We start from the raw sequence: 23287 nt of genomic DNA, 5'->3' as shown, positions 1-23287 counted from the left end.
CTGGATACAAATATATAGCATTTTTATTCCTCTGCTATGATTTAGGAATATCTACAATCTGACCTCTCAGTTTCACAATGACCTGGCCAGAATAACTAGTTATAGAACATACACAAATAACATAAACCCATAAAAACTTAAACCTGCCTTTTACTCTGTTTCCACTGTCTTCCACCCCACCAAGTCCTTCCTCTAAGTCTCATAGGATTTTTCCTTAAAATATCATGAATAGTAAAGTGTAGTTTTCTCTCTCTCTCTCTTTCCCTCTCTTGTTAATTACCTCCTCAAAAATTACTGCCACAAATTATTATTTATTTCTAAAATAGAGGGTTTCCTCACTTGACTTTCTACATGACAGTATTCCTGAATGTGGGTTCTTGTATTAAGAGTCAAATGGAGATGAAGTTTAACGATGATGGGATAAATATTTCACTAAGTGTCTAACATATTTTTTGAAGTGTGACCAAGCTTAAATGCTAGCACACTCTAGTACTGAAAAGTTAGGTTATCCTTCTTTAACTTGCTATTTTTATAAACGATCACACACACCAAAAAACAAAAAAACACCCTTGGCTTTGGGTGGTGGCTCACTTGCTGGAGCACACATTTTACCATATGCAAGAGGACCATGCAAGCGTCCAGCACACACCTGCAAGGGGTAAGCTTCAGGAGTGGTAGAAGAGTGCTGACGGTGTGTCACCTTCTCTCTGCCCCTCTCTTTATGCCATCTTTCTCTGTTTCTCACACATTTATGTGGCTGACAGTAGTGAAGTTAGTTACACAGGCACCAAGCCCTAGAGAGAACCCTGTAGGGAGGGAAAGGGAGGAGGGCAGGGGGGAGGGCTAACCTGATTTTCATAAGGAAAATCTTGAGAAACTCTTTTGCTCCAAGAAGATGGTCATTTGTCAATTTTACAGGAAAAAAAAGAAAAAAATCACTTGAACAGTTACAGTCCAGAGTGTCGGGGGAAGTAGTTCAGCAGCAGAGTGCTAAGCCTGACAGAAGCACAAGGTCTCAGGAGTCGGGTAGTAGTGAAGCGGGTAAGCGCACGTGGCGCAAAGCGCAAGGACCCCAGTTCGAGCCAGTCATTTCACAGGCGGTGAAGCAGGTCTGCAGGTGTCTGTCTTTCTCTCCCCTCTGTCTTCCCCTCCTCTCTCCATTTCTCTCTGTCCTATCCAACAACATCAATAACCACAACAATAAAAAACAAGGACAACGAAAGGGAATAAATAAATAAATATAAAAAAAATTTTTAAAGAGCACAAGGTCTCAACACTGTACGTGCCAGAGTAACGTTAGCACTATGGCTTTCATTTCCCCTTGCAAATAATAAAGTAAGACTTTGAAAAACATCTCTGTTTTTTCTACATTTCTTTAAATACGATGGCAGGTAATGTACCCAGATCCTCGTGCTTATGCTAGACATATCATGCTTTATACCATGGAACAGGCTCTCCAGACCAATTTCCCTTTTTTTTTGGGGGGGGGGGAGGGGAGTAGCACCACTCCAGCATACATGGAGCCCCAGCAGTGTCATGGCCTGAACTCAGGGGCTCACATAAATACAGTGTGCTCTCCACTGATCTGAACTATCTCCCAGCCCAGAAAGTCTTTCAGTTAACTACATTCATGAATTCTGCTGCAGTTCTCAATGACTTGCTACGGTACTTGCTCTCCAAGGCTCACCATTCAAAAAGAAACCGCGTTAGTCTACACGTTAGCTCAATACAGAAAGGACCGCGGGCACCTATCCTGGGCAAGAACCTATGGTAGGCAGCATAAGCTCTGCAAGAGCACTGAGTGGTGAACACTGCTTGCCTCCTCCAGGAACAACTTCAGAGGCATTACATAACTTCTCCGCCTCAGTTTCCTCATCTGCAGACTAAGATTAGTAACAGTAATTATCCTAGGGTTAACTGAAGGACTGAGAACAATGGCCCTTATAATAAATTCAGACGGGAGTCGGGCGGTAGCACAGCAGGTTAAGTGCATGTGGCACAAAGTGCAAGGACCGGCATAAGGATCCTGGTTCAAGCCCCTGGCTCCCCACCTGCAGGGGAGTTGCTTCGCAGGCGATGAAGCAGGTCTGCAGGTGTCTATCTTTCTCTCCCCTCTCTCCATTTCTCTGTCCTAACAATGATGACATCAATAATAACAATAGTAATAACTACAACAACAATAAAAAGGGGCAATAAAAGGAAAAATAAATATAATTTTTTAAAAAAAATAAATAAATCAGACAGTTGGAAAACACTGAATAAAGACTTCTCACCAGAAAACACTGTGATACTAGTTTTGGATCTTTCCCGCCTACGTTCTAATATCTTAATTCCTGTTTAAAGATATCATTTGGTGATCCGGGAGGTGGCACAGTGGACAAAGCACTGGACTCTCAAGTGTGAGGTGTCAAGTTCAATCCCCAGCAGAACATGTACCAGAGTGATGTCTGGTTCTTTCTCTCTCACCTCCTATCTTTCTCATTAATAATAATAATAAAATATATCATTTGTGCTGTCACACTTAACTTTTTCCTATTCAATGAAAATTCTCAAGACACTTGCCAGGTAGATAAAGAGCCTATCTTGGAAAAGAGGTTTTTCACAGGTTTCATAGATAGTGAAGGTGCTTACTATTTTATAGAACCAACCAACTTGATCAATACTCTCTAGAAGCTACGGTCATTCTCTCCCCTGTGTCTTGAAAATATATAAGAAAATATATTCCTGAATATTAGCCTGCAGCAGTAGCAGCAACAACAAAAGAGGGCATTTTAATAAGAGAATTGAGAGGCAAAGGTTTATTAGATTTCCTGACATTATATTTCCCTCATGCTGCCCAAGTAGCTTTAAAGATAACTTATCAATGAGGAGAGAATGAGCACACTCGAGTATGAGTCTGGCACATACAGTGTTGGGACTTGAAGTTGGGACCTCTGACTTGCAAGGAAGGACTGCACTCTACTGCCAAGCCATCCTAAGATTACATTACACCAATGTAATCTTAGGGGAGGACTTAAGTTTTTTAAACTGTAAAAGTAAGGACTAGATGTGGCTGGGGAGTGGGGTGAAATGAAAATATGGTTCCAGAACAAAAGTTGGGACCTTTTTTTTTTTTTGCTCTGTATGCCTGACCCATATGACAAGAACATTGAAACTCTACATGGCATTCCTAAAACCTGGGCAGCTCCAGGGTTTTAAAGGGAACACAAAACAGAATACACTGAACTTTAAGAATGACTGCCCTCTGCTGGTCAGCAAGCAGAACTTTTGAAGCAACAGATCTTTATCACTTTTTTCTTTTGAGTCATTTCAGAATTTGACAACCATGTGTATTCACTTCTACCCTGGAACTGCCACTTCTATCTATCTATATTTCAATAGTATTACAAAAATAATGTTTAAGTAGAATCATATAGTATATCATATATAATAATCATGAACTCTGGGTTCTAATTCTATTCAGTACTTATGTTATCTCCAATCAAACACTTAGAAAAAAATTTGCTTGCTTTTTAGTAGAGTGTTAAGTAAAACAGTACCAATGGGTTGTGCCTCACAACTAAAAGTAAATATACCAACATTTGTAAATATATTAGTTGTTTTGCTGTAAACCCAATTGCAAGGAAGCCTAAACAAAAATAAACAAATGGGAGTACATCAAATTGAAAAGCTTCTGCACAGCAAAAGAAACCACTGCTCTCCTAGACATATATCCTTAGGAATCAAATACACCCATCCAAAAAGATCTGTGTACACCCATGTTCAGAACTTCACTTATTGTGGTGAACACGCCACAAAATATACAAATAACAAAACACCGTGTTGTTTGCTATAAACTGCAAAATGTGATGTGTCAATTATATCTTAATGGGAAACTGAATAAACAGGAATCTGATAACATATCCTAAATAAGACTAGCTTGAATTTTCTCTGGAAAATCTGAACATTTAATTTGAGGGAATTGCAGAAATTAACTGGTGTACACCATTGAAAGTGCTCAACCATGCAGTTATCATCCAAATCTCCTATAAATATTAGTTTACTATTAATCAGTATTCACTCTAGAAAACCTCTAACAACTGACTGGTATTTACTAAATGTGATCACAGATGACATAGGCAGTTTATGATTCTCATAGTCACTAAAGTGTGACCAAAATAGCTGTGCATAAAAGACTTAAACAGCCACTAGTACATTATGGTACAATAGAATGGGTCATATCAGAGTAGCACAAGTTAAGAAACCAAAGGAGGGTAAAACTAGTTTAAATAAGTCTGCATATAGATGCACTGCTTCAAAACCTGCTTTGGAGATTCTGAAAACTTATAGAAATCTTCTTACAGCAAGATACTGAACTTTTTTTTTTTTTCTTCTCTTTTCAAAGACTCATTATTAAGCTACCTACAGTAACATGCTTTAAAGAAAAAAGTACCACCCAAAGCCTCCATATTACATTAAAACACTGTAGCCTGGGAGGAGCAGTGACCAAAATACTTAATGGAGCAGAGAATTTTAATAAATGTTTGAAAGTAACACTGTGAAAGGCAAGACAAATTATTTGCATGTCTTTACCCTTTCTTGATATGAAACATAAAATAAACATTATTTTAATACCTCACTTCCAGATCCAGATTCTAGTGGTCTCTTCTTCCTTGGTCCAATAGCTGCAAGAGCTGTAAGATTAGCATCTCTGTGCTGTATCTGTGCCAGTTCCAACTGTTGCAACTAGAAGGTAAAATAAAATCATCAATTTCCAAAGTCATGCTCAGAAAGGGAAAGAAACTGACCATTATGACTATTTATTCTGTATTCTTCACCAAATAAAATTATAGTGTAAAATATCAGATCCCCTCATAATCAGTGACACATTTTAAAAGATTTTACTCCCAACAAATTCCTTAGTCCTAAATCTCTAGACAAAAGAGGCAGAATTTAGCTAGTGAAGTACAGAATAAAAGAAAAAGAACAAAGGAATTTAACAGAATAAAAGAAAAAGAACAAAGGACCTAGTCTTGGTCTAAGCACAGAAACACCTGAATAAAACAAACAGTAACCTGAGAGAAATTGGCCAGACACTATAAAGATAAATAAATTGTTGTATTGCACCCAAGTAAAAAGTAGTGGGGGTTCTATTGTTATGTGGAAATGTTACACATGTACAAACTATTGTATTTTACTGTTGAATGTAAACCATTAATCCCCCAATAATGAAATTAAAAAAAAAGATAAATTAAGAAGAAGATGGATATGGCTTTAAAATTGGTAAATAAATGCAATAAAAACAACATAATTTCACCAAGGTAGGAGTCAAATGTTATTCTAAGAAGGAGGAGATGGAGGGGGAGAAAAAAAAGAAGTATAAATAAAATCAATATGCAGGTCTATAGGCTTTTCCAGAGGAGGAAGAATATTCAACTTCCATAAAAATCTTATTACCAGTCCAGGAAGTGGTGCAGTGGGTATAAAGCACTGGACTCTCAGGCATAAGGTCCTGAGTTCAATCCCCAGCAGCACATGTACCAGAGTGATGTCTGGTTCTTTCTCTCTCTCCTATCTTTCTCATAAATAAATAAAGTCTTGTTTAAAAATCTTATTACCATGGAAAGAAAGAAACAGACCCTGGTGACATTGGCGACTATGCAAATATCCAAACATCAGACTCCAGAGACAAAAACATATATATGTCTATATACTTTAATATACTCCAAGAAACAGGACGAAAATGGAAGAACAGTTTCAGTACAGGCACTATAGTATTAAACACAACTGTGATGCAAGCAGACACATTTGCCCAGGGTTCTTCGTTGAAGAAAAGAGAACCTAATGCTTTTTTCCAAAGATTAGGAAAAAGGGGCTGGAGAGAAAGTATAGTGGGCTCAAAGCTCAGAATTCCCAGGTTCAATCCTCAAGTTTCTCTTCCTAAAGCCAAGTTTTCTAGGTGCTAACGTTAGAATAGCAGAAGCAGGGGCCGGGTGGCGCACCTGGTTAAGTGCACGTTACAGTGTGCAAGGACCTAGGTTCGAGCCCCCAGTCCCCACCTGCAGGGGGAAAGCTTTGCAAGTGGTGAAGCAGTGTTGCAGGTATCTCTCTGTCTCTCACCCTCTCTATCCCTCCCTTCCCTCTCAATTTCTGACTATCTCTATCCAATAATAAAAAAAAGAATAGCAGAAGCAGCAGTAACAGTAACTAGAAATGCAAATTCACAGGCCACAGCCAGCCCGACTAGATCATAAGCCCCAGGGTTGAGTTGGCGCCCAGAAATCTGCATTTTTTAAAGTAATCTCAGATAATTCTCATGCACACCAAAATATGAGGACTATTGTTAGAGACTAGTGATGCTTTGCAATATTGGCATTGGTTTACCTGCTATGGACACAAGCTATTTATGAATTATCACTTTAAGAAAGTCTTCTTCATACTACATTGATTTGATTTCTAGAATGTAGAGAAATTCTCTCTCCCTCTTTTCAATGCTCCAAGAGATTCGGCTCATATAGAAACAATGAAGCTTAAATGCAAACTGTTATCACTTAGTAGTAAGATTTAACACATTTCACTGAGTTCCCATCTTTCGAAATGTCATTTTAAAAATATTCCTTGCCTTTCTTATATCTGGTTTTGTGTTTTTTTTTTTGTTTTTGTTTTTGCCAGAGCACTGCTCAGCTCTGGTTTATGGTGGTGCAAGGAATTGAACCTGGGACCTTGGAGCCTCTGGCACAGTCTCTTTGCATAACCATTACGCTTGCTATCTAGTATTTTCTATTCAGTAATAAACACTGTGATTCAGTACTATGATTTTTTAAAATTATTCAGCATTTCTTATACAGTAATGATTTATGTGGGCTAGGTATGTGGTTTAACAGTAGAACGTGACCCCCCCCAAAAAAAAATTAGATGAGGTGGAAGAAGAATGATGAGTTAGAAGAATTTAAAAATAGATGAGCTAGAAGAATTTAAGGCTGGTATGTGTAAGGCCCAAGAAGGATGGATGGATGGATGGATGGATGGATGGATGGATGGATGGATGGATGGTAGGAAGGAAGGAAATACTTTATATATTCCCCCTGGAAACCTCATAAGCCTAAGCAAAATGATGCTCTGATCTCTCTTACCCTTTGTCTTAATTAATTAATTAATAATTAAATACAGAAGAAAAAATAGTCAAGTCTTCATGAATGGATGGTGAGGTGGTTTAATAGTATAGTATAATAATATAATATTATATATATATATATATATATATATATATATATATATATATAATAGTATAGGTCAGTCTCTCTTCAACTCTCATAAAAGTAGAAATTGGGTCAAAGAGGTATCTCAATAGCAGAGTATAGGCCTCATAGGCTCTAGATTTGATCTGAAGCACAGCACTGTACCAAAAAAAAGATTTCTGAAGAATTTACAGGAGCTGGGTGGTGGCGCACCTGGCTGAGTGCATGTTACAACGTGTAAGGACCCTGGTTTGAGCCCCCAAACCCCACCTGCAGGGGGAAAGCTTTGCAAGTGATGAAACAGTATTACAGGTGTCTCTGTCTCTCTCCCTCTATCATGCCCTTCCCTCTTGATTTCTGGACGTCTCTATCCAATAAATAAATTAAGATAAAAAAAGAATTTATACATCTTTTATAACAAAATCTTAAGTGCTCTGGGTATAAGCTGTCTAATCTATTATGCATTTGAATCAGTATACTTGTTTTTGGCCCAGTTCCTACAGGTTACACTGAAGTTAATGTGTTGATGGCTGCATGCCTTGCATTCCTTTTCCACCCTTCTAATGTCTGGTTAAACAAACACACACACAAATAAAGGAATAGTGGGAATCTAAGAAATAGTTCAAAGAGAGTGAAATGAATTCTTTGGCTCACATTACACAGATGTACTGAACTCACATTTCCCAAAGGAGAAAGAGGATATTCAAAAGGAAATAAGGCCCACAACATATATAACAAATGTTTAAGGAATCAGGAAATTTGTACGCCAAGGTCACACAGCTTACTTCTCAGAATTCTGGATAAAAAGAAAGGAAAACACTGAAGGCTAGATGCCCATCTAGGATACACAGCACATATTCAGGGAAGTCTACAGCTGCACTGTACAAAAAGTGCTTGCTTGTTTGCAGTGGAATATGGCAATTGGCAATCTAATCGTATTTACATTTTAGGAAGGGGATCCACCCCCTGCCATCATAAGCCAAAGTGTGCAGTATTCTGGTAAAAACTAAAACAAAACAAACAAACAAACAAAAAAAAGGCTGCTGGGAGTGGCAAATTCATTGTGCCATAAGCAGCCCTATCAATAACCCTTATGTGAATACAAACAAACAAATAAATGCCCTCCAGGACTGGAGGTGGTACACCTGGTTGAGCGCACATGTCACAATGCCCAAGGACCTGGGTTCAAGCCCTCAGCCCCCACTTGTAGGGGGAAAGCTTTGCAAGTGAAGGAGAGCTACAGGTGTCTCTCTCTCTTTCTCCCTCTCCATCTCTACCTGGGTGTCTCTATCCAATAAGAGTAATTAAAAAAAAAAACTAAAAATAAATAAATGCCCTCCCAATTTAACATAGTTACCCTTATACTCAAGTTACAAAGAAGAAATCAATAGGCTCTAAAAATGTACTCAAGAGGGGCCAGGTGGTGACACATCTAGTTAAGCACTCACATTACAGTGTGCAAGGACATAGGTTCAAGCCCCTGGTCCCCACCTGCTGGGGGGACGCTTAGTGGATAGGGAAGCAAGTCTTTCTTTCTCCCTATTAACTCCTCCTCCTCTCTCAATTTCTCACTGTCCTATCAAATAAAAAAGAAGGAAAAAAAAAAAGACATGAAGGGAGAAGAAAGGAGAGAGGGAAGAAAAGCTCTAGTAGTAATTTTTAAAAAAGATTATGTGGGAGCTGGGCAGTAGCGCAGTGGGTTAAGTGCACATGGTGCTAAGCGCAAGGACTGATGTATGGATCTTGGTTCAAGCCCCCGGCTTCCCACCTGCATGGGAGTCGCTTCACAGGCGGTGAAGCAGGTCTAGGTCTGCAGGTGTCTGTCTTTTTCTCCCCCTCTGTCTTCCCCTCCTCTCTTCATTTCTCTCTGTCCTATCTAACAACGACATCAGTAACAACAATAATAACTGACAGTGATAATAAAAAAAAAAAGACAACAAGGACAACAAAAGGGAAAATAAAATTACAAAAAAAAATTTTTAAAGATTATGTATGGGGAGTTGGGCACAGTGGGTTAAGTGCAGGTGGTGCAAAGCACAAGGACTGGCTTAAGGATCCCAGTTCAAGCCCCCAGCTCCCCACCTGAAGGGGAGTCGCTTCACAGGCGGTGAAGCAGGTCTGTAGGTGTCTTTCTCTCCCCCTGTCTTCCTCTCCTCTCTCCATTTCTCTCTGTCCTATTCAACGACATCAATAACAACAACAATAAGTGCCAACAGTAAAACAAGGGCAACAAAAGGTAATAAATAGGGGGTCGGGCGGTGGCACAGTGGGTTAAGCGCATGTGGCGCAAAGCGCAGGGACCGGCCTAAGGATCCCGGTTCGAGCCCCCGGCTCCCCACCTGCAGGGGAGTCGCTTCACAGGCGGTGAAGCAGGTCTGCAGGTGTCTATCTTTCTCTCCCCTTCTCTCTGTCTTCCCCTCCTCTCTCCATTTCTCTCTGTCCTATCCAACAACGAATTGCGTCAACAAGGGCAATAATAATAACCACAACGAAGCTACAACAAGGGCAACAAAAGGGGGAAAAAAAAAAAAAGGCCTCCAGGAGCGGTGGATTCATGGTGCAGGCACCAAGCCCAGCAATAACCCTGGAGGAGGGGAAAAAAAAAAAAAAAAGGTAATAAATAAATACTAAAAAAAAATTTTTTTTATGTATGAAAGGTACTCAAGTGTGGCTTAATATTTATGTGACAAACACTGCTGAGACATTTCCCAGTTTAAAAAAGACAACTTGTCTAAATATTTCTTTAGAGATTAATAAAAATCATAACATTAATCATTTCCTATATGACTAGCATGTAGAAAAGGAAATAAAAGCAGTTCCAGATCAAGGAACTATTGGAAATTCGTGCTAAATGTCAAAATTGAACAAAAAACTTCCCAGACAGTCAAATACCAAAAAATGGCAAGCCAAGTCTTCCTTGCTTATGCCAGAAAAAAAATTAGTGTATCTCAAAAACATACAACAGAACGACAACTCAACTTAGAATTAAGATACAGTGAATGATTTCTGCAGGCAAACAAAATACACTGCTCCTGTGAACTTGGTTCTAAATTAGAGCTCCTTAGATAATTTACGGTATTACGAGCTCATGGGGTGGGGGGCAGGAGTGGGAGCAGAAGGGAATGACATTTTACTTTCATCAAACCATTTGCAACTAATATAAAATAGCTCTATTCTTGGAGCTGGGGTCATTTAATTTATTTTCTTTCCTTTCTAATCGGAGGACTTAGAGAGCATCTAGAAAACATTCAAAATATTTTTTGGGGGAAAATTAAGGGTCCCTTTAATCTTGCTGGCAAAATATGAGTGGAGAGGTACAGTGGAAAGTGAAAATACTATCAGATTTGTCACTACCTAGTGTCCCTAAGAATTTGTTTCCCATATTTACTCTTAAACATTTCTTTGAAAAGTCCTGTCCACCTATATTTATATATCCCTCAAGAAATAATTAAACACAGTATTAAAAGGGAAAAAAAACATACCTATGAACCTGAAAGAAAAAATAATTTTAAATATTTATGAATTGACAAAGGAAGGATGAGATCAGATCTTTTAAGGATAAGAGGGTAAGCTTTCTCATAAATATTTGCCCCAAAGTAGGTACAGTTAGATGCAAGCAAGGCAACCAATCGTCCTTAATTAAAACAAAGGATAGCCACGACTCAAAGCAACAGCAGGCTGCCCATCCTCAAATAATCTACCAACCTAGACTTAAAGTTGTGACAGTTATTTTTTTTTAATTTTTATTTTATTTATTTTCCTTTTTGTTGCCCTTGTTTAATATTGTTGTGGTTATTGATGTTGTTGTTGTTGGATAGGACAGAGAGAAATGGAGAGAGGAGGGGAAGATAGAGGGGGAGAAAAAGACAGACACCTGCAGACCTGCTTTACCGCTTGTGAAGCGAGACTCCCCTGCAGGTAGGGAGCCGGGGGCTCGAACTGGGATCTTTTCGCAGGTCCTTGCACTTTGTGCCACGTGCACTTAACCCGCTGCGCCACTACCTGACTACCAAAGGATAGTTATTTTTTAGGTAAAATCTCCACAGAAAAAAAATGAGCATGAGGCCGTTGTTGTATAAAAGAATGCTCTGGGTTCAATCCTTTTTAGAGTGCCCCCTCTCCAGCTGTATTTGGCCCAACCCAGACACCCTGCACCCATGCAGAGTTCACATTTTCTTACCCCCTTTATTTTAGTGGAAACACACCGCATATAGATTGCAAGAACCCAACTGGATTTCCATTTGTTTTGCCTGAGCTCCTACATTAATCCAAACAATAAGTGCCTTTAGAACATTCATAAATAACCTGCTGCTGCTGCTGGCACCCAGGAACTGAGTATAGCGATGTTAAGCAACAACAAATTTCATAGTTCAAGAGGCACAGTTAAGGAGAAGGGTTGCTCAAGAAATCGCTCTGACTTAGCACAAAGACCCTTAAAAATTGTGTGAAATCAGTCAAGTAACTATAGAAACCAGTTTCTTCAGCTCCATATCACACGTCTCACACCTCAATTGTCTTTATTATCGTCTGCTGTCAGATCCTTAATCAGAAATGTGAACAGGCTTGATGATTTATTCAGCAGGGGAAAGAAACTGTAGGTCAAGTGAAAAAAATCACACACACACACACACCCATACACACACCACATCTTCAACCTTTTAGGTTCTTTCATTTCCTTCTGTTCTTAGCAGCTCTGGGGGGCAACTCCAGTGAGATCCAATATTAAGGCTCAATTAAAATAAGCTCCAATTAGTGAAGCTTTTTTCTCTGGGGCAAGAAAAGTCAGGAAATGGATATTGGGAAATGTAAAAAGTCAGCTACTGAGAGGAGGCTGCAGACATAAATGAACTTATTTGTTGATTTCTACAGTTGCTATGCAGAGGCCTCTGGGAGTAAAAGCTTAACCAGTCTAAGCTATAAACCAAAACCCCTGCAGCTAAACATGAACTGTGTGAAACAAGGGCTCCATTCCAGAACAGAAAACTGCTGGGCCCAGAAAATTAAAAGCCAGAGGCGTTTTCCATTTAAAACTAAATCCCAGTACCGCCTCCCAGCCAAAGAATTATAAGCAGTATCAGATTTACAAAACGAACAATTACCCTGGAAAAATGTAGCCTATTGTACAGTCCCAGATGCTAAATCTCAAAAGTTTCTTTCTTTCTTTTTTTTAATCCCACATTATATTTCTCCAAGTACACTGGTATAGTTTACAAAGAGCTATTTCTAGACAGGCCTAAGCCTTGAAAATAAATTTTAGAAAAGGAGCACATAACTCATTGACCTCATTTGAAGTGCTGCCCTTGCCTTCAGCAGTTCCTGTCCTTCCCCAAGGCTTCTGCAAATGGTATGCAACAGCAAAATAAACCCTGACCTAATTGCCAGGAGAGAGCTGCCAACCTTCCCTCAAACACAAAGAGAGGCATGGTAACTTGAAAGACCTACCTCTTTGGCCTTCTGCTTTAATCTCAGCTGTTCTGGATCTTCTTTATGGGAACGACTCTATCAAAGGAAAAGAAAAATTTAATAGAAATTAGTAGTATTAAACACTATAGCTGCCGTTAAATAGTTAATAAATGACAATTTCCACTTGTGCTTGAAAACCTTAGCTCCAGGGCAGAATGTCTCAATCCAGTCTGGTGTACTCCTTCCCATCTCCTCCTCACTCCCTACCCCCATCATCTGGGCTGGCTACTGCAGTTCTAGCCTGGAGGAAGCTTATACTGAAAATGATGCTAACAATGTCAGTCATGTCCAGTCGAGGCATGACGTTCTAGTTGGAACACTAAAAACTAAAATACAGATAGCATGGATGATGGAAGAGAAAAGGGTTATTGCTGGCTCAAATGAATTAAAACCATCAACATTGGCAAATCTACAGCAAAAGACATTTTGGAAAAACATATGTTATTTCAAGAACTATTAAAATCACAAACCTGATTAGCCTCGAGCCAAATCTCCAAAAGTATAATTTAAAAAATAAGGAAATACATCCCTGAGTTTTCAATAGACCATTTTTAATATGTCATTGAACTCTCATTTAAAACATGGAAGAGTATATTGTGCATGAACAGTATTCAATAAGTGCTTAATAGATGTCAATTTTCCTGACAACTTTACACTTCAAAAAATGAACAATCTGAAAGAACTGGTATGACAGTTGCATTGTAAATGTAATGTGACAATGAAACAAAGAATAGGAACTCTTCATCTCTGATTCCAGGAATATTTTTTAACATATTTATTCCCTTTTGTTGCCCTTGTTTTATTGTTGTTAGATAGGACAGAGAAATGGAGAGAGGAGGGGAAGACAGAGAGGAGGAGAGAGAGACACATGCAGACCTACTTCACCGCTTGTGAAGCGACTCCCCAGCAGATGGGGAGCTGGGGGCTCGAACCGGGATCCTTATATAAGTCCTTGCGCTTTGCATCACCTGTACTTTACCCACTGCTACCGCCCGACTCCCTGATTCCAGGAATATTTATCCACTGGAAAGTATGGTTGAAATTGGTGTATCCTTTCCTCATTCTAATAATGTCATGTAACTCTTTATAAATCTGAATTTTGTTCTATAAAATTCATCACCACTTAAAGATAGTTAACAAAATAAAAACTTAAAATACGTTCTTATTTATTAAGTGTACTGATTTATCAGTATTTCTGTTAAAGTATAATAAGTGTGGGAAGATGGCGGACTGAGAAGCTGCTAGCAGCGTGTGCTCTGATCACATCTGGAAACGGTAGGATTTTCTGCCTTTAGCAGGCCAGTCAATAATTATAGTCACCAGAAAGGTGACTATAATTTAATTTGGGTTAAGAATTAGAGTAAAGGTGGCACGGACTAGCCAGCGGGCTGCTCCAGACTTCCCAGGCGGCGCAGGGCAAGGTGGGTGCACCGGGCATTGTCCTCCGCCCAGGAAGGCGGCTCCTCCGCCGGTTGCAGAGCGCTGCTGGGCAGCCGGCAGAGGACCCGGAGGGAACACTATAGCTCGAGGGCTTTCTCTTGGGAGTCTACAGGAACCACCGCGACCCTGAGGGCGGATCCAAAGACTTCTTAAGTATAGCTCTCATTGGATCAAAGGACTTGGAGCTAGTTTTAATTTTCGAGAAATCCTTTTAAAAAGTCTAGAGGGGGAGGTTTCCCGGAAGATGGCGGACTGAGAAGCTGCTAGCCGCTGAGCTCTGAACACATCCCCTGGAAACAATAGGATTTTCTGCCTTTAGCAGGCCAGCCAATAAGGTGTCATAGCGGTGACAAGGAGATGACTATAACTTAATTTGGGTTAAGAATTAGAGTAGGGGAAAAAAATTCTTTTTTCTTCCTTTTAATTTTCAAGCATACCTCCTCCCCCCACCCCCCTGCCACAAGCAGTCCCTGGGGACCAGCTCCTAGCAGGATACCACACACCACCAAACAGGGTGCTTTTTTGAATTCACTGATACACATTTGGGAAGTTCCTTGCACTGCTCTTTAATTACAACTCTTTTTCTTATCTTCTCCCTTTTCTCTCTCTTCTCTCTCTCTCTCTCTCTCTTTTTTTTTTTAATCTTGTCATACACTTCTTCCTTCTTCTTTGCCTTTCTGAATTTGTGAATTACTTTGGGGAAGAAATCTGACTCAGAGCGGACTCTCTATGTGTGTATCTCTGCTCTAGTTCCCTTTCCCCTCTTGTTACCCCTAGAATATATGGTGGATAGTAGATTTGCATAACTGTCTATTCTTGCTATCCTTTCTTTCTTTTCTCTTTCTTCACTGGGATTTGGTTACTATGTTTTCACGGACTGGAGAAATTGTTTGGCTAATTGGTAACAATTAAACTACTTCAATACTTACTTCAGTTGCTACTGTAATTCCGGAGGTTGGTGAGTGCAATTGTCATAAAGGTATTTAGTACAGTGTTACTTGTACTCAAGACACAACAACTGAGGAACAACAGAGCATAAAAAAAAGAAGAAAGAAACACATAAATAAAAAAAAATGGGTAAATCAAAAACAAATAAAACTGCTACTCCAATGAATGAAGACAAGAGCCCAGAAGAAACTACAAATCAGCCATAAGTAACCATAGATAAGAAAAGTATGCAAGCAATAATAAACTTATTAATCACAGAAATGAAAACAACATTGGAGGAAAGGAATGGCAGTATTAGGGAAACAACAGTTGAGACCCCCAAGGAAAATACTGATTATCTTGAGGCAATTAGAGAACTGAAAGCTGAAATAGCTGTAATGAAGAAAGAAGCTGAGGCAAGGGAAAGCAGACTAACAGAAGCAGAAAACAGAATTAGTCAGACAGAGGATGAGTTAGAGAAAACTAAGAAAGAGGTGAAAGAGCTTAAAAAGAGATTGAGAGACACTGAAAACAACAACAGAGACATATGGGATGATCTCAAAAGAAGTAACATCCGTATAATTGGCCTGCCAGAGGAAGAAAGAGAGGAAGGGGAAGCAAACATTCTAGAGGAAATAATACAAGAAAACTTCCCAGACCTAAATAACAGAAAGGATATCAAGGTTCAAGAGGCCCAGAGAGTACCAAACAGAATCAACCCAGACCTGAAGACACCAAGACACATCATAGTCACAATGAGAAGAAGTAAGGATAAAGAAAGGATCCTAAAGGCTGCAAGAGAGAAACAAAAAGTCACATACAAGGGAAAACCCATAAGATTATCTGCAGACTTCTCCACTCAAACTCTAAAAGCCAGAAGGGAGTGGCAAGATATCTATCGAGCCCTGAATGAAAAAGGGTTTCAACCAAGGATAATATATCCTGCTAGACTTTCATTCAAACTAGATGGAGGGATCAAAACCTTCTTAGATAAACAACAGTTAAAGGAGGCAACCATCACCAAGCCGGCCCTGAAAGAGGTACTAAAAGACCTCTTATAAACAAGAACATCACTATAATACTTGCAATATATCAGAGCAAACAAATTCTTTTTTAGAACAATGGCACTACAATACATTAAATCCATAATATCAATAAATGTCAATGGCTTAAACTCACCCATCAAAAGGCACAGGGTGGGGGGATGGATCAGAAAACATAACCCAACCATATGCTGCTTGCAAGAATCCCATCTGTCACAACAAGATAAACACAGACTTAAAGTGAAAAGATGGAAAACTATCATACAGGCTAACGGACCACAGAAAAGGGCAGGAACAGCCATTCTCATCTCAGATACGATAGATTTTAAATTAAATAAAATAATAAAAGATAGGCAAGGACATTACATAATGATTAGAGGATCAATCAGCCAAGAAGACTTAACAATTATTAACATCTATGCACCCAACGAGGGACCATCTAAATACATTAAGCATCTACTGAAAGAATTTCAAAAATACATCAATAGTAATACAATAATAGTGGGAGACTTCAATACCCCACTCTCACACTTAGACAGATCAACAAAGCAGAGAACCAATAAAGATACAAGAGAATTGAATGAAGAGATCGACACACTAGACCTCTTGGACATTTTCAGACTCCTCCACCCCAAAAAACTGGAATACACCTTCTTTTCAAATCCACATAACACATACTCAAGGATAGACCACATGTTAGGCCACAAAGACAGCATCAATAAATTCAAGAGCATTGAAATCATCCCAAGTATCTTCTCAGACCACAGTGGAGTAAAACTAACATTTAACAACAAACGGAAAATTATTAAAAGACACAGAATTTGGAAACTAAACAACATGCTCCTTAAGAACCACTGGGTCAGAGACTCACTCAAACAGGAAATTCAAATGTTCCTGGAAACAAATGAAAATGAAGACACAACCTATCAAAATATTTGGGACACAGCTAAAGCAGTACTGAGAGGGAAACTTATAGCCATATAATCACATATTAAACACCAAGAAGAAGCTCAAATGAACGACCTTACTGCACACCTCAAGGACTTAGAGGAAGAGGAACAAAGGAACCCTAAAGCAACCAGAAGGTCAGAAATCACTAAAGTTCGAGCAGAAATAAACATCGAAAATAAAAGAACCATACAAAAGATCAATGAAGCCAAATGTTGGTTCTTTGAAAGATTAACCACAATTGACAAACCCCTAGCCAGACTCACCAAACAAAAAAGAGAGAAGACTCAAATTAATAGAATTGTAAACGATGCAGAAGATATCACAACTGACACCACAGAAATCCAGAGAATCTTGCGAAACTTCTATAAAGAACTATATGCCACCAAGCTAGAGAATCGGGAAGAAATGGAACAATTCCTAGAAACCTATGCACTTCCAAAACTGAACCAAGAAGAACTACAAAAACTAAATGCACCAATCACAGACAAAGAAATTGAAACCGTTATTAAGAATCTCCCCAACAACAAAAGTCCTGGACCAGATGGCTTCACAAATGAATTCTACAAAACTTTCAGGAAACAGTTAATACCTATACTTCTTAAGCTATTCCATAAGGTTGAAGAAACAGGAATACTCCCTTCCACCTTTTATGAAGCCAACATCACCCTGATACCAAAAGCTGATAGGGACAGAACAAAAAAGGAAAACTACAGACCAATATCTCTGATGAACATAGATGCCAAAATATTAAACAAGATCTTGACCAACCGGATACAGTAACACATCAAAAAGATTGTTCATCATGACCAAGTGGGATTCATCCCAGGAATGCAAGGCTGGTTCAACATCCGTAAGTCAATCAAAGTCATTCACCACATCAATAAAAGCAAAGCCAAAAACCACATGAATATCTCAATAGATGCAGAGAAACCCTTTGACAAAATCCAACACCCATTCATGCTCAAAACTCTACGAAAAATGGGAATAGATGGGAAATTCCTCAAGATCGTGGAGTCTATATATAGCAAACCTACAGCCAACATCATACTCAATGGACAGAAGCTGAAAGCATTCCCCCTCAGATCGGGGACTAGACAGGGCTGTCCACTGTCACCGTTACTCTTCAACATAGTATTGGAAGTTCTTGCCATAGCAATCAGGCAAGAGAAAGAAATCAAAGGAATACAGATTGGAAAGGAAGAAGTCAAGCTCTCAATATTGGCAGATGATATGATAGTATACATAGAAAGACCTAAAGAATCCAGTAGAAAATTACTGGAAGTTATTAGGCAATATAGCAAGGTATCAGGCTACAAAATCAATGTACAAAAATCAGTGGCATTTCTTTATGCAAACACTAAATCTGAAGAAGATGACATCCAGAAATCACTCCCATTTACTGTTTCTGCAAAATCAATCAAATACCTAGGAATAAAGTTGACCAAAGAAGTGAAAGACGACTTGTATGCTGAAAACGATGAGTCGCTACTCAAGGAAATAGAAACTGATACCAAGAAATGGAAAGATATCCCATGCTCATGGATTGGAAGAATAAATATCATCAAAACGAATATTCTCCCCAGAGCCATATACAAATTTAATGCAATACCCATCAAAGTTCCACCAAGCTTCTTTAAGAGAATAGAACAAGCACTACAATCATTTATCTGGAACCTGAAAACACCTAGAATTGCCAAAACCATCTTAAGGAAAAGAAACGGAAATGGAGGCATCACACTCCCAGACCTTAAACTATATTATAAAGCCATCATCATCAAAACAGCATGGTACTGGAACAAAAACAGGCACACAGACCAGTGGAACAGAACTGAAACCCCAGAAGTAAATCCCAACACCTACGGGCATCTAATCTTTGATAAGGGGGCCCAAAGGTTAAAATGGAAAAAGGAGGCTCTCTTCAATAAATGGTGCTGGGAAAACTGGGTTGAAACATGCAGAAGAATGAAATTGAACCACTTTATCTCACCAGAAACAAAAATCAACTCCAAATGGACCAAAGACCTAGATGTCAGACCAGAAACAATCAAATACTTAGAGGAAAACATTGGTAAAACACTTTCCCACCTACACCTCAAGGACATCTTTGATGAATCAAACCCAATTGCAAGGAAGACTAAAGCAGAAACATAAAAATGGAACTACATCAAATTGTAAAGCTTCTGCACATCCAAAGAAACTATTAAACAGAGAGACCCCTCACAGAATGGGAGAAGATCTTCACATGCAAGACATCAGACAAGAAACTAATCACCAAAATATATAAAGAGCTCAGCAAACTTAGCACCAAAAAAGCAAATGACCCCATCCAAAAATGGGCAGAGGAAATGAACAAAACATTCACCACAGAGGAGAAATCCAAAAGGCTAACAAACATATGAAAAACTGCTCTAGGTCACTGATTGTCAGAGAAATGCAAATTAAGACAACACTAAGATACCACCTCACTCCTGTAAGAATGGCATACATCAAAAAGGACAGCAGCAACAAATGCTGGAGAAGTTGTGGGGACAGAGGAACCCTTTTACATTGCTGGTGGGAATGTACATTGGTACAGCCTCTGTGGAGAGCAGTCTGGAAAACTCTCACAAGGCTAGACATGGACCTTCCATATGATCCAGTAATTCCTCTCCTGGGGTTATACCCCAAGGGCTCCATAACACCCAACCAAAAAGAGGTGTGTACTCCTATGTTCATAGCAGCACAATTCATAATAGCTAAAACCTGGAAGCAACCCAGGTGCCCAACAACAGATGAGTGGCTGAGAAAGCTGTGGTATATATACACAATGGAATACTATGCAGCTATCAAAAACAATGAACCCACCTTCTCTGACCCATCTTGGACAGAGCTAGAAGGAATTATGTTAAGTGAACTAAGTCAGAAAGATAAAGATGAGTATGGGATGATCCCACTCATCAACAGAAGTTGATTAAGAAGATCTGAAAGGGAAACTAAAAGCAGGACCTGATCAAATTGTAAGTAGGGCACCAAAGTAAAAACCCAGTGGTGAGGGGTAGACATGTAGCTTCCTGGGCCAGTGGGGGGTGGGAGTGGGCGGGAGGGATGGGTCAGAGTCCTTTGGTGGTGGGAATGGCGTTTATGTACACTCCTAGCAAAATGCAGACATATAAATCAGTAGTTAATTAATATGAGAGGGGGAAAATCAATTGTATGTCTCAAAGTTTCTCAAAACACAAACTGAATCTTTTTAATATATAGGCTGTGTATTTGATACGCGGACTCTCTCAAAAGCCTAGACCAAGTAGATTAGAAGCATCCAATAGCACAGCTATATACAAGATACTGGATACTGTACAGCAAACCATAACAAAAGGACTTTTCAAAGTTAACCCAATTACCAAATAATGTGATGATAACATTAACTATCCATTGTCTTTTTGAACCCTAAGACAGCAGGAACCTCACATCTCCACTATAGAGCCCCTACTTCCCCCAGTCCTGGAACCCTTGGATAGGGCCCACTTTCCCGTATGCATCTCCCAATCCAAACCAAATAATATTGCATCCGCCGATCACAACCTAACCAACGCAACGATTGCCACCTCAACATGCTTCACCTCAGACTGTGTCCAGAGACTTCACGTGTGGAATGACAACCCTTCAGCTTCATTACTTGTGTGAGACCTTTCCTTTTATAGTACACTCTAATTTCATCTCAGGTAGTTCACTTTCTAACAAAGTCCCATAAACCTAGATATACACCAGTTTCTGTGAGAGAGAGCTCATGTGCACACGTATCCGTAAACTACTGCAAAATATATACCTGAAAGCAGGATTACACTAGAGTTTGCAGTGAGTACCTCCCTAACACTTCCTCTCCACTATTCCAAGCTTGGGATCCATGACTGCTCAACAAATTGTTTGGCTTCGTATGTTAACTCTCTTTTCAATCACCAGGTTCCAGATGCCACCAGGATGCTGGCCAGGCTTCCCTGGATTGAAGACCCCACCAATGTGTCCTGGAAATCAGGTTCCCCAGAGACACACCTTACTAGGGAAAAGAGAGAGGCAGACTGGGAGTATGGACCGACCAGTCAACACCCATGTTCAGCGGGGAAGCAATTACAGAAGCCAGACCTTCTACCTTCTGCAACCCCCAACGACCCTGGGTCCATGCTCCCAGAGGGCTAGAGAATGGGAAAGGTATCATGGGAGGGGGTGGGTTATGGAGATTGGGTGGTGGGAATTGTGTGGAGTTGTACCCCTCCTACCTTATGTTTTTATTCATTAATCCTTTCTTAAATAAAAAATTTTAAAAAAAGAAGTAAAAACAAAAACAAACAAAAAAAAAGTATAATAAGTGTGTAGGCTTAAGCATGTCTTCTAGTTTTAAGCATCAGTAATACTGCAAATGCTAACTAAAACCAGTAACTTTTCCCTTTATTTTGACCATAATCTATTAAAAGCACTTCAGTCCAAACTAAAACAAGCTCTTATTATTCCACCTATATTAGGAGGTAATATATATCTATCTACACACACACAATACATATATACATATATATCTACACACACACAATAGATTTTTTTTAAAAAGTGTGGGTAGATAGTGGGTTAAGCGCAGGTGGCACAAAGTGCAAGGACCAGCATCAGGATCCTGGTTCGAACCCCCAGCTTCCCACCTGCAGGAATTGCTTCACAAGAGGTGAAGCAGGTCTATAGGTGTCTTTCTTTCCCCCTCTCCATTTCTCTCTGTCCTATCCAACAACAACATAAATAACAACAATAACCACAACAACGACAAAAAAAAAACAACAAGGGCAACAAAAGTGGGAAAAATAGCCTACAGAAGCTGTGGCTTTGGGGTGCAGGCACTAAGCCCCAGAAATAACCCTGGAGGCAAAAAAACAATAAACTGTGTGCATAGTTCAACATAGTTCACCGGCCCTGCCAGGTCTATGGCCCAGGGCTGAGCCCTGGACCAAAAGGAAAAGTCTTGATTGGGGTGGGGGGAGCACCCCCCCCATAACATCAGAAACTTTCTTTTATTTATTTATTTATTTAGTTAGTTACTTAGTTAGTTTTGACACTCGTGGATTTTGTGCTTACATGACTCCACTGATCCTTGGGGACACTTACAGAGACAGAGAGGGGTATGTGTGGAGTTCTAATGTGGGCCAAGCACTGGAGTCCAGGTTCTCACACATGGTAAAGTGTAATTTCTACCAGGTGAGTAACCTCCACACCACCCCACCAAATTTAGTTTGGTATAAACTGTGAGGAGCAGATTTATTCCCCCAACAGACACCCCAACTGTCTCAATATCATTTATTTATATTTTATTTAGTTTTTAAATTATCTTTATTATCTGGATAGACATCTGGAGATTGAGAGAAAGGGGGGAAGAGAGAGAGACAAACAGACAGACACACAGACATATAAGACACCTGTAGCACTGCTTCACCACTTGTGAAGCTTTCCCCCCTTTTAGCTGGACAAGAGTCCAGCTAAAAGTCCTCCAGAGGGTGAAGCACAAAATAACAAGTTCTACATCCAAACATTAGCTAAGGAAATAATAACAGGAGTGAGTAAAGAATGTGAAAAAATTGTAATCAGAAATGCAGGAACAACAAATGAGAACATGGAAGAAAATACTAATTATCTCATGGTTACTAGAGAGCTGAAAGCTGAAATCGCTGAGCTAAGAATGCAACTAGCTGAACAAGCTAAAACAATATCGGAGCAGGGCAACAAAATAGATAAACTCCAGAAAGCAGTAGAGGGCAGAGAGAATAGAATCTATGAGGCTGAAGACAGAATTAGCAAGATTGAGGATGAATTAGAGACAACTAAAAAAGAAGTAAGAGATCTCAAAAAGAGATTAAGAGATGCTGAAAACAACAACAGAGTCCTATGGGATGACTTCAAAAGAAACAATATACGCATTATTGGCATACCAGAGGAAGAAAGAGAAGGAGAGGAAGAAAGCATTTTCCAGGCCATAATAGCTGAAAATTTCTCTAGTCTAGACAACATCAAAGACATAAAGATTCAAGAAGCCCAGAGGGTCCCAAACAGAATTAACCCAGACCTAAAGACACCAAGACATATCATACTTAGAATGGAAAGGAATAAGGATAAAGAAAGAATCCTGAAGGTTGCAAGAGAAAAACAAAGAGTCACCTACAAAGGAAAACCCATAAGATTAGCAGCAGACTTCTCCATACAAACACTACAGGCCAGAAGAGAATGGCAAGATATCTA

The 23287-nt window shown here is 39.5% G+C and overlaps 1 protein-coding gene across 1 annotated transcript in view; it reads right to left on the bottom strand.

The window, feature by feature from the left end:
* The window catches only part of TAF4B (TATA-box binding protein associated factor 4b), a 118069-nt gene that overhangs the window by 14398 nt on the left and 80384 nt on the right, over positions 1-23287 (bottom strand). Inside the window, 2 exon segments of the mRNA XM_060173639.1 lie at positions 4615-4725; positions 12660-12716. Of these exon segments, the coding sequence (XP_060029622.1) occupies positions 4615-4725; positions 12660-12716 (168 nt within the window).

Source organism: Erinaceus europaeus, chromosome 15 (genome assembly GCF_950295315.1).
Source record: "Erinaceus europaeus chromosome 15, mEriEur2.1, whole genome shotgun sequence".
NCBI lineage: Eukaryota > Metazoa > Chordata > Mammalia > Eulipotyphla > Erinaceidae > Erinaceus > Erinaceus europaeus.
The sequence above is the reverse complement of the archived record's forward strand: the minus strand, read 5'-3'. Positions and strand labels throughout refer to the sequence as shown.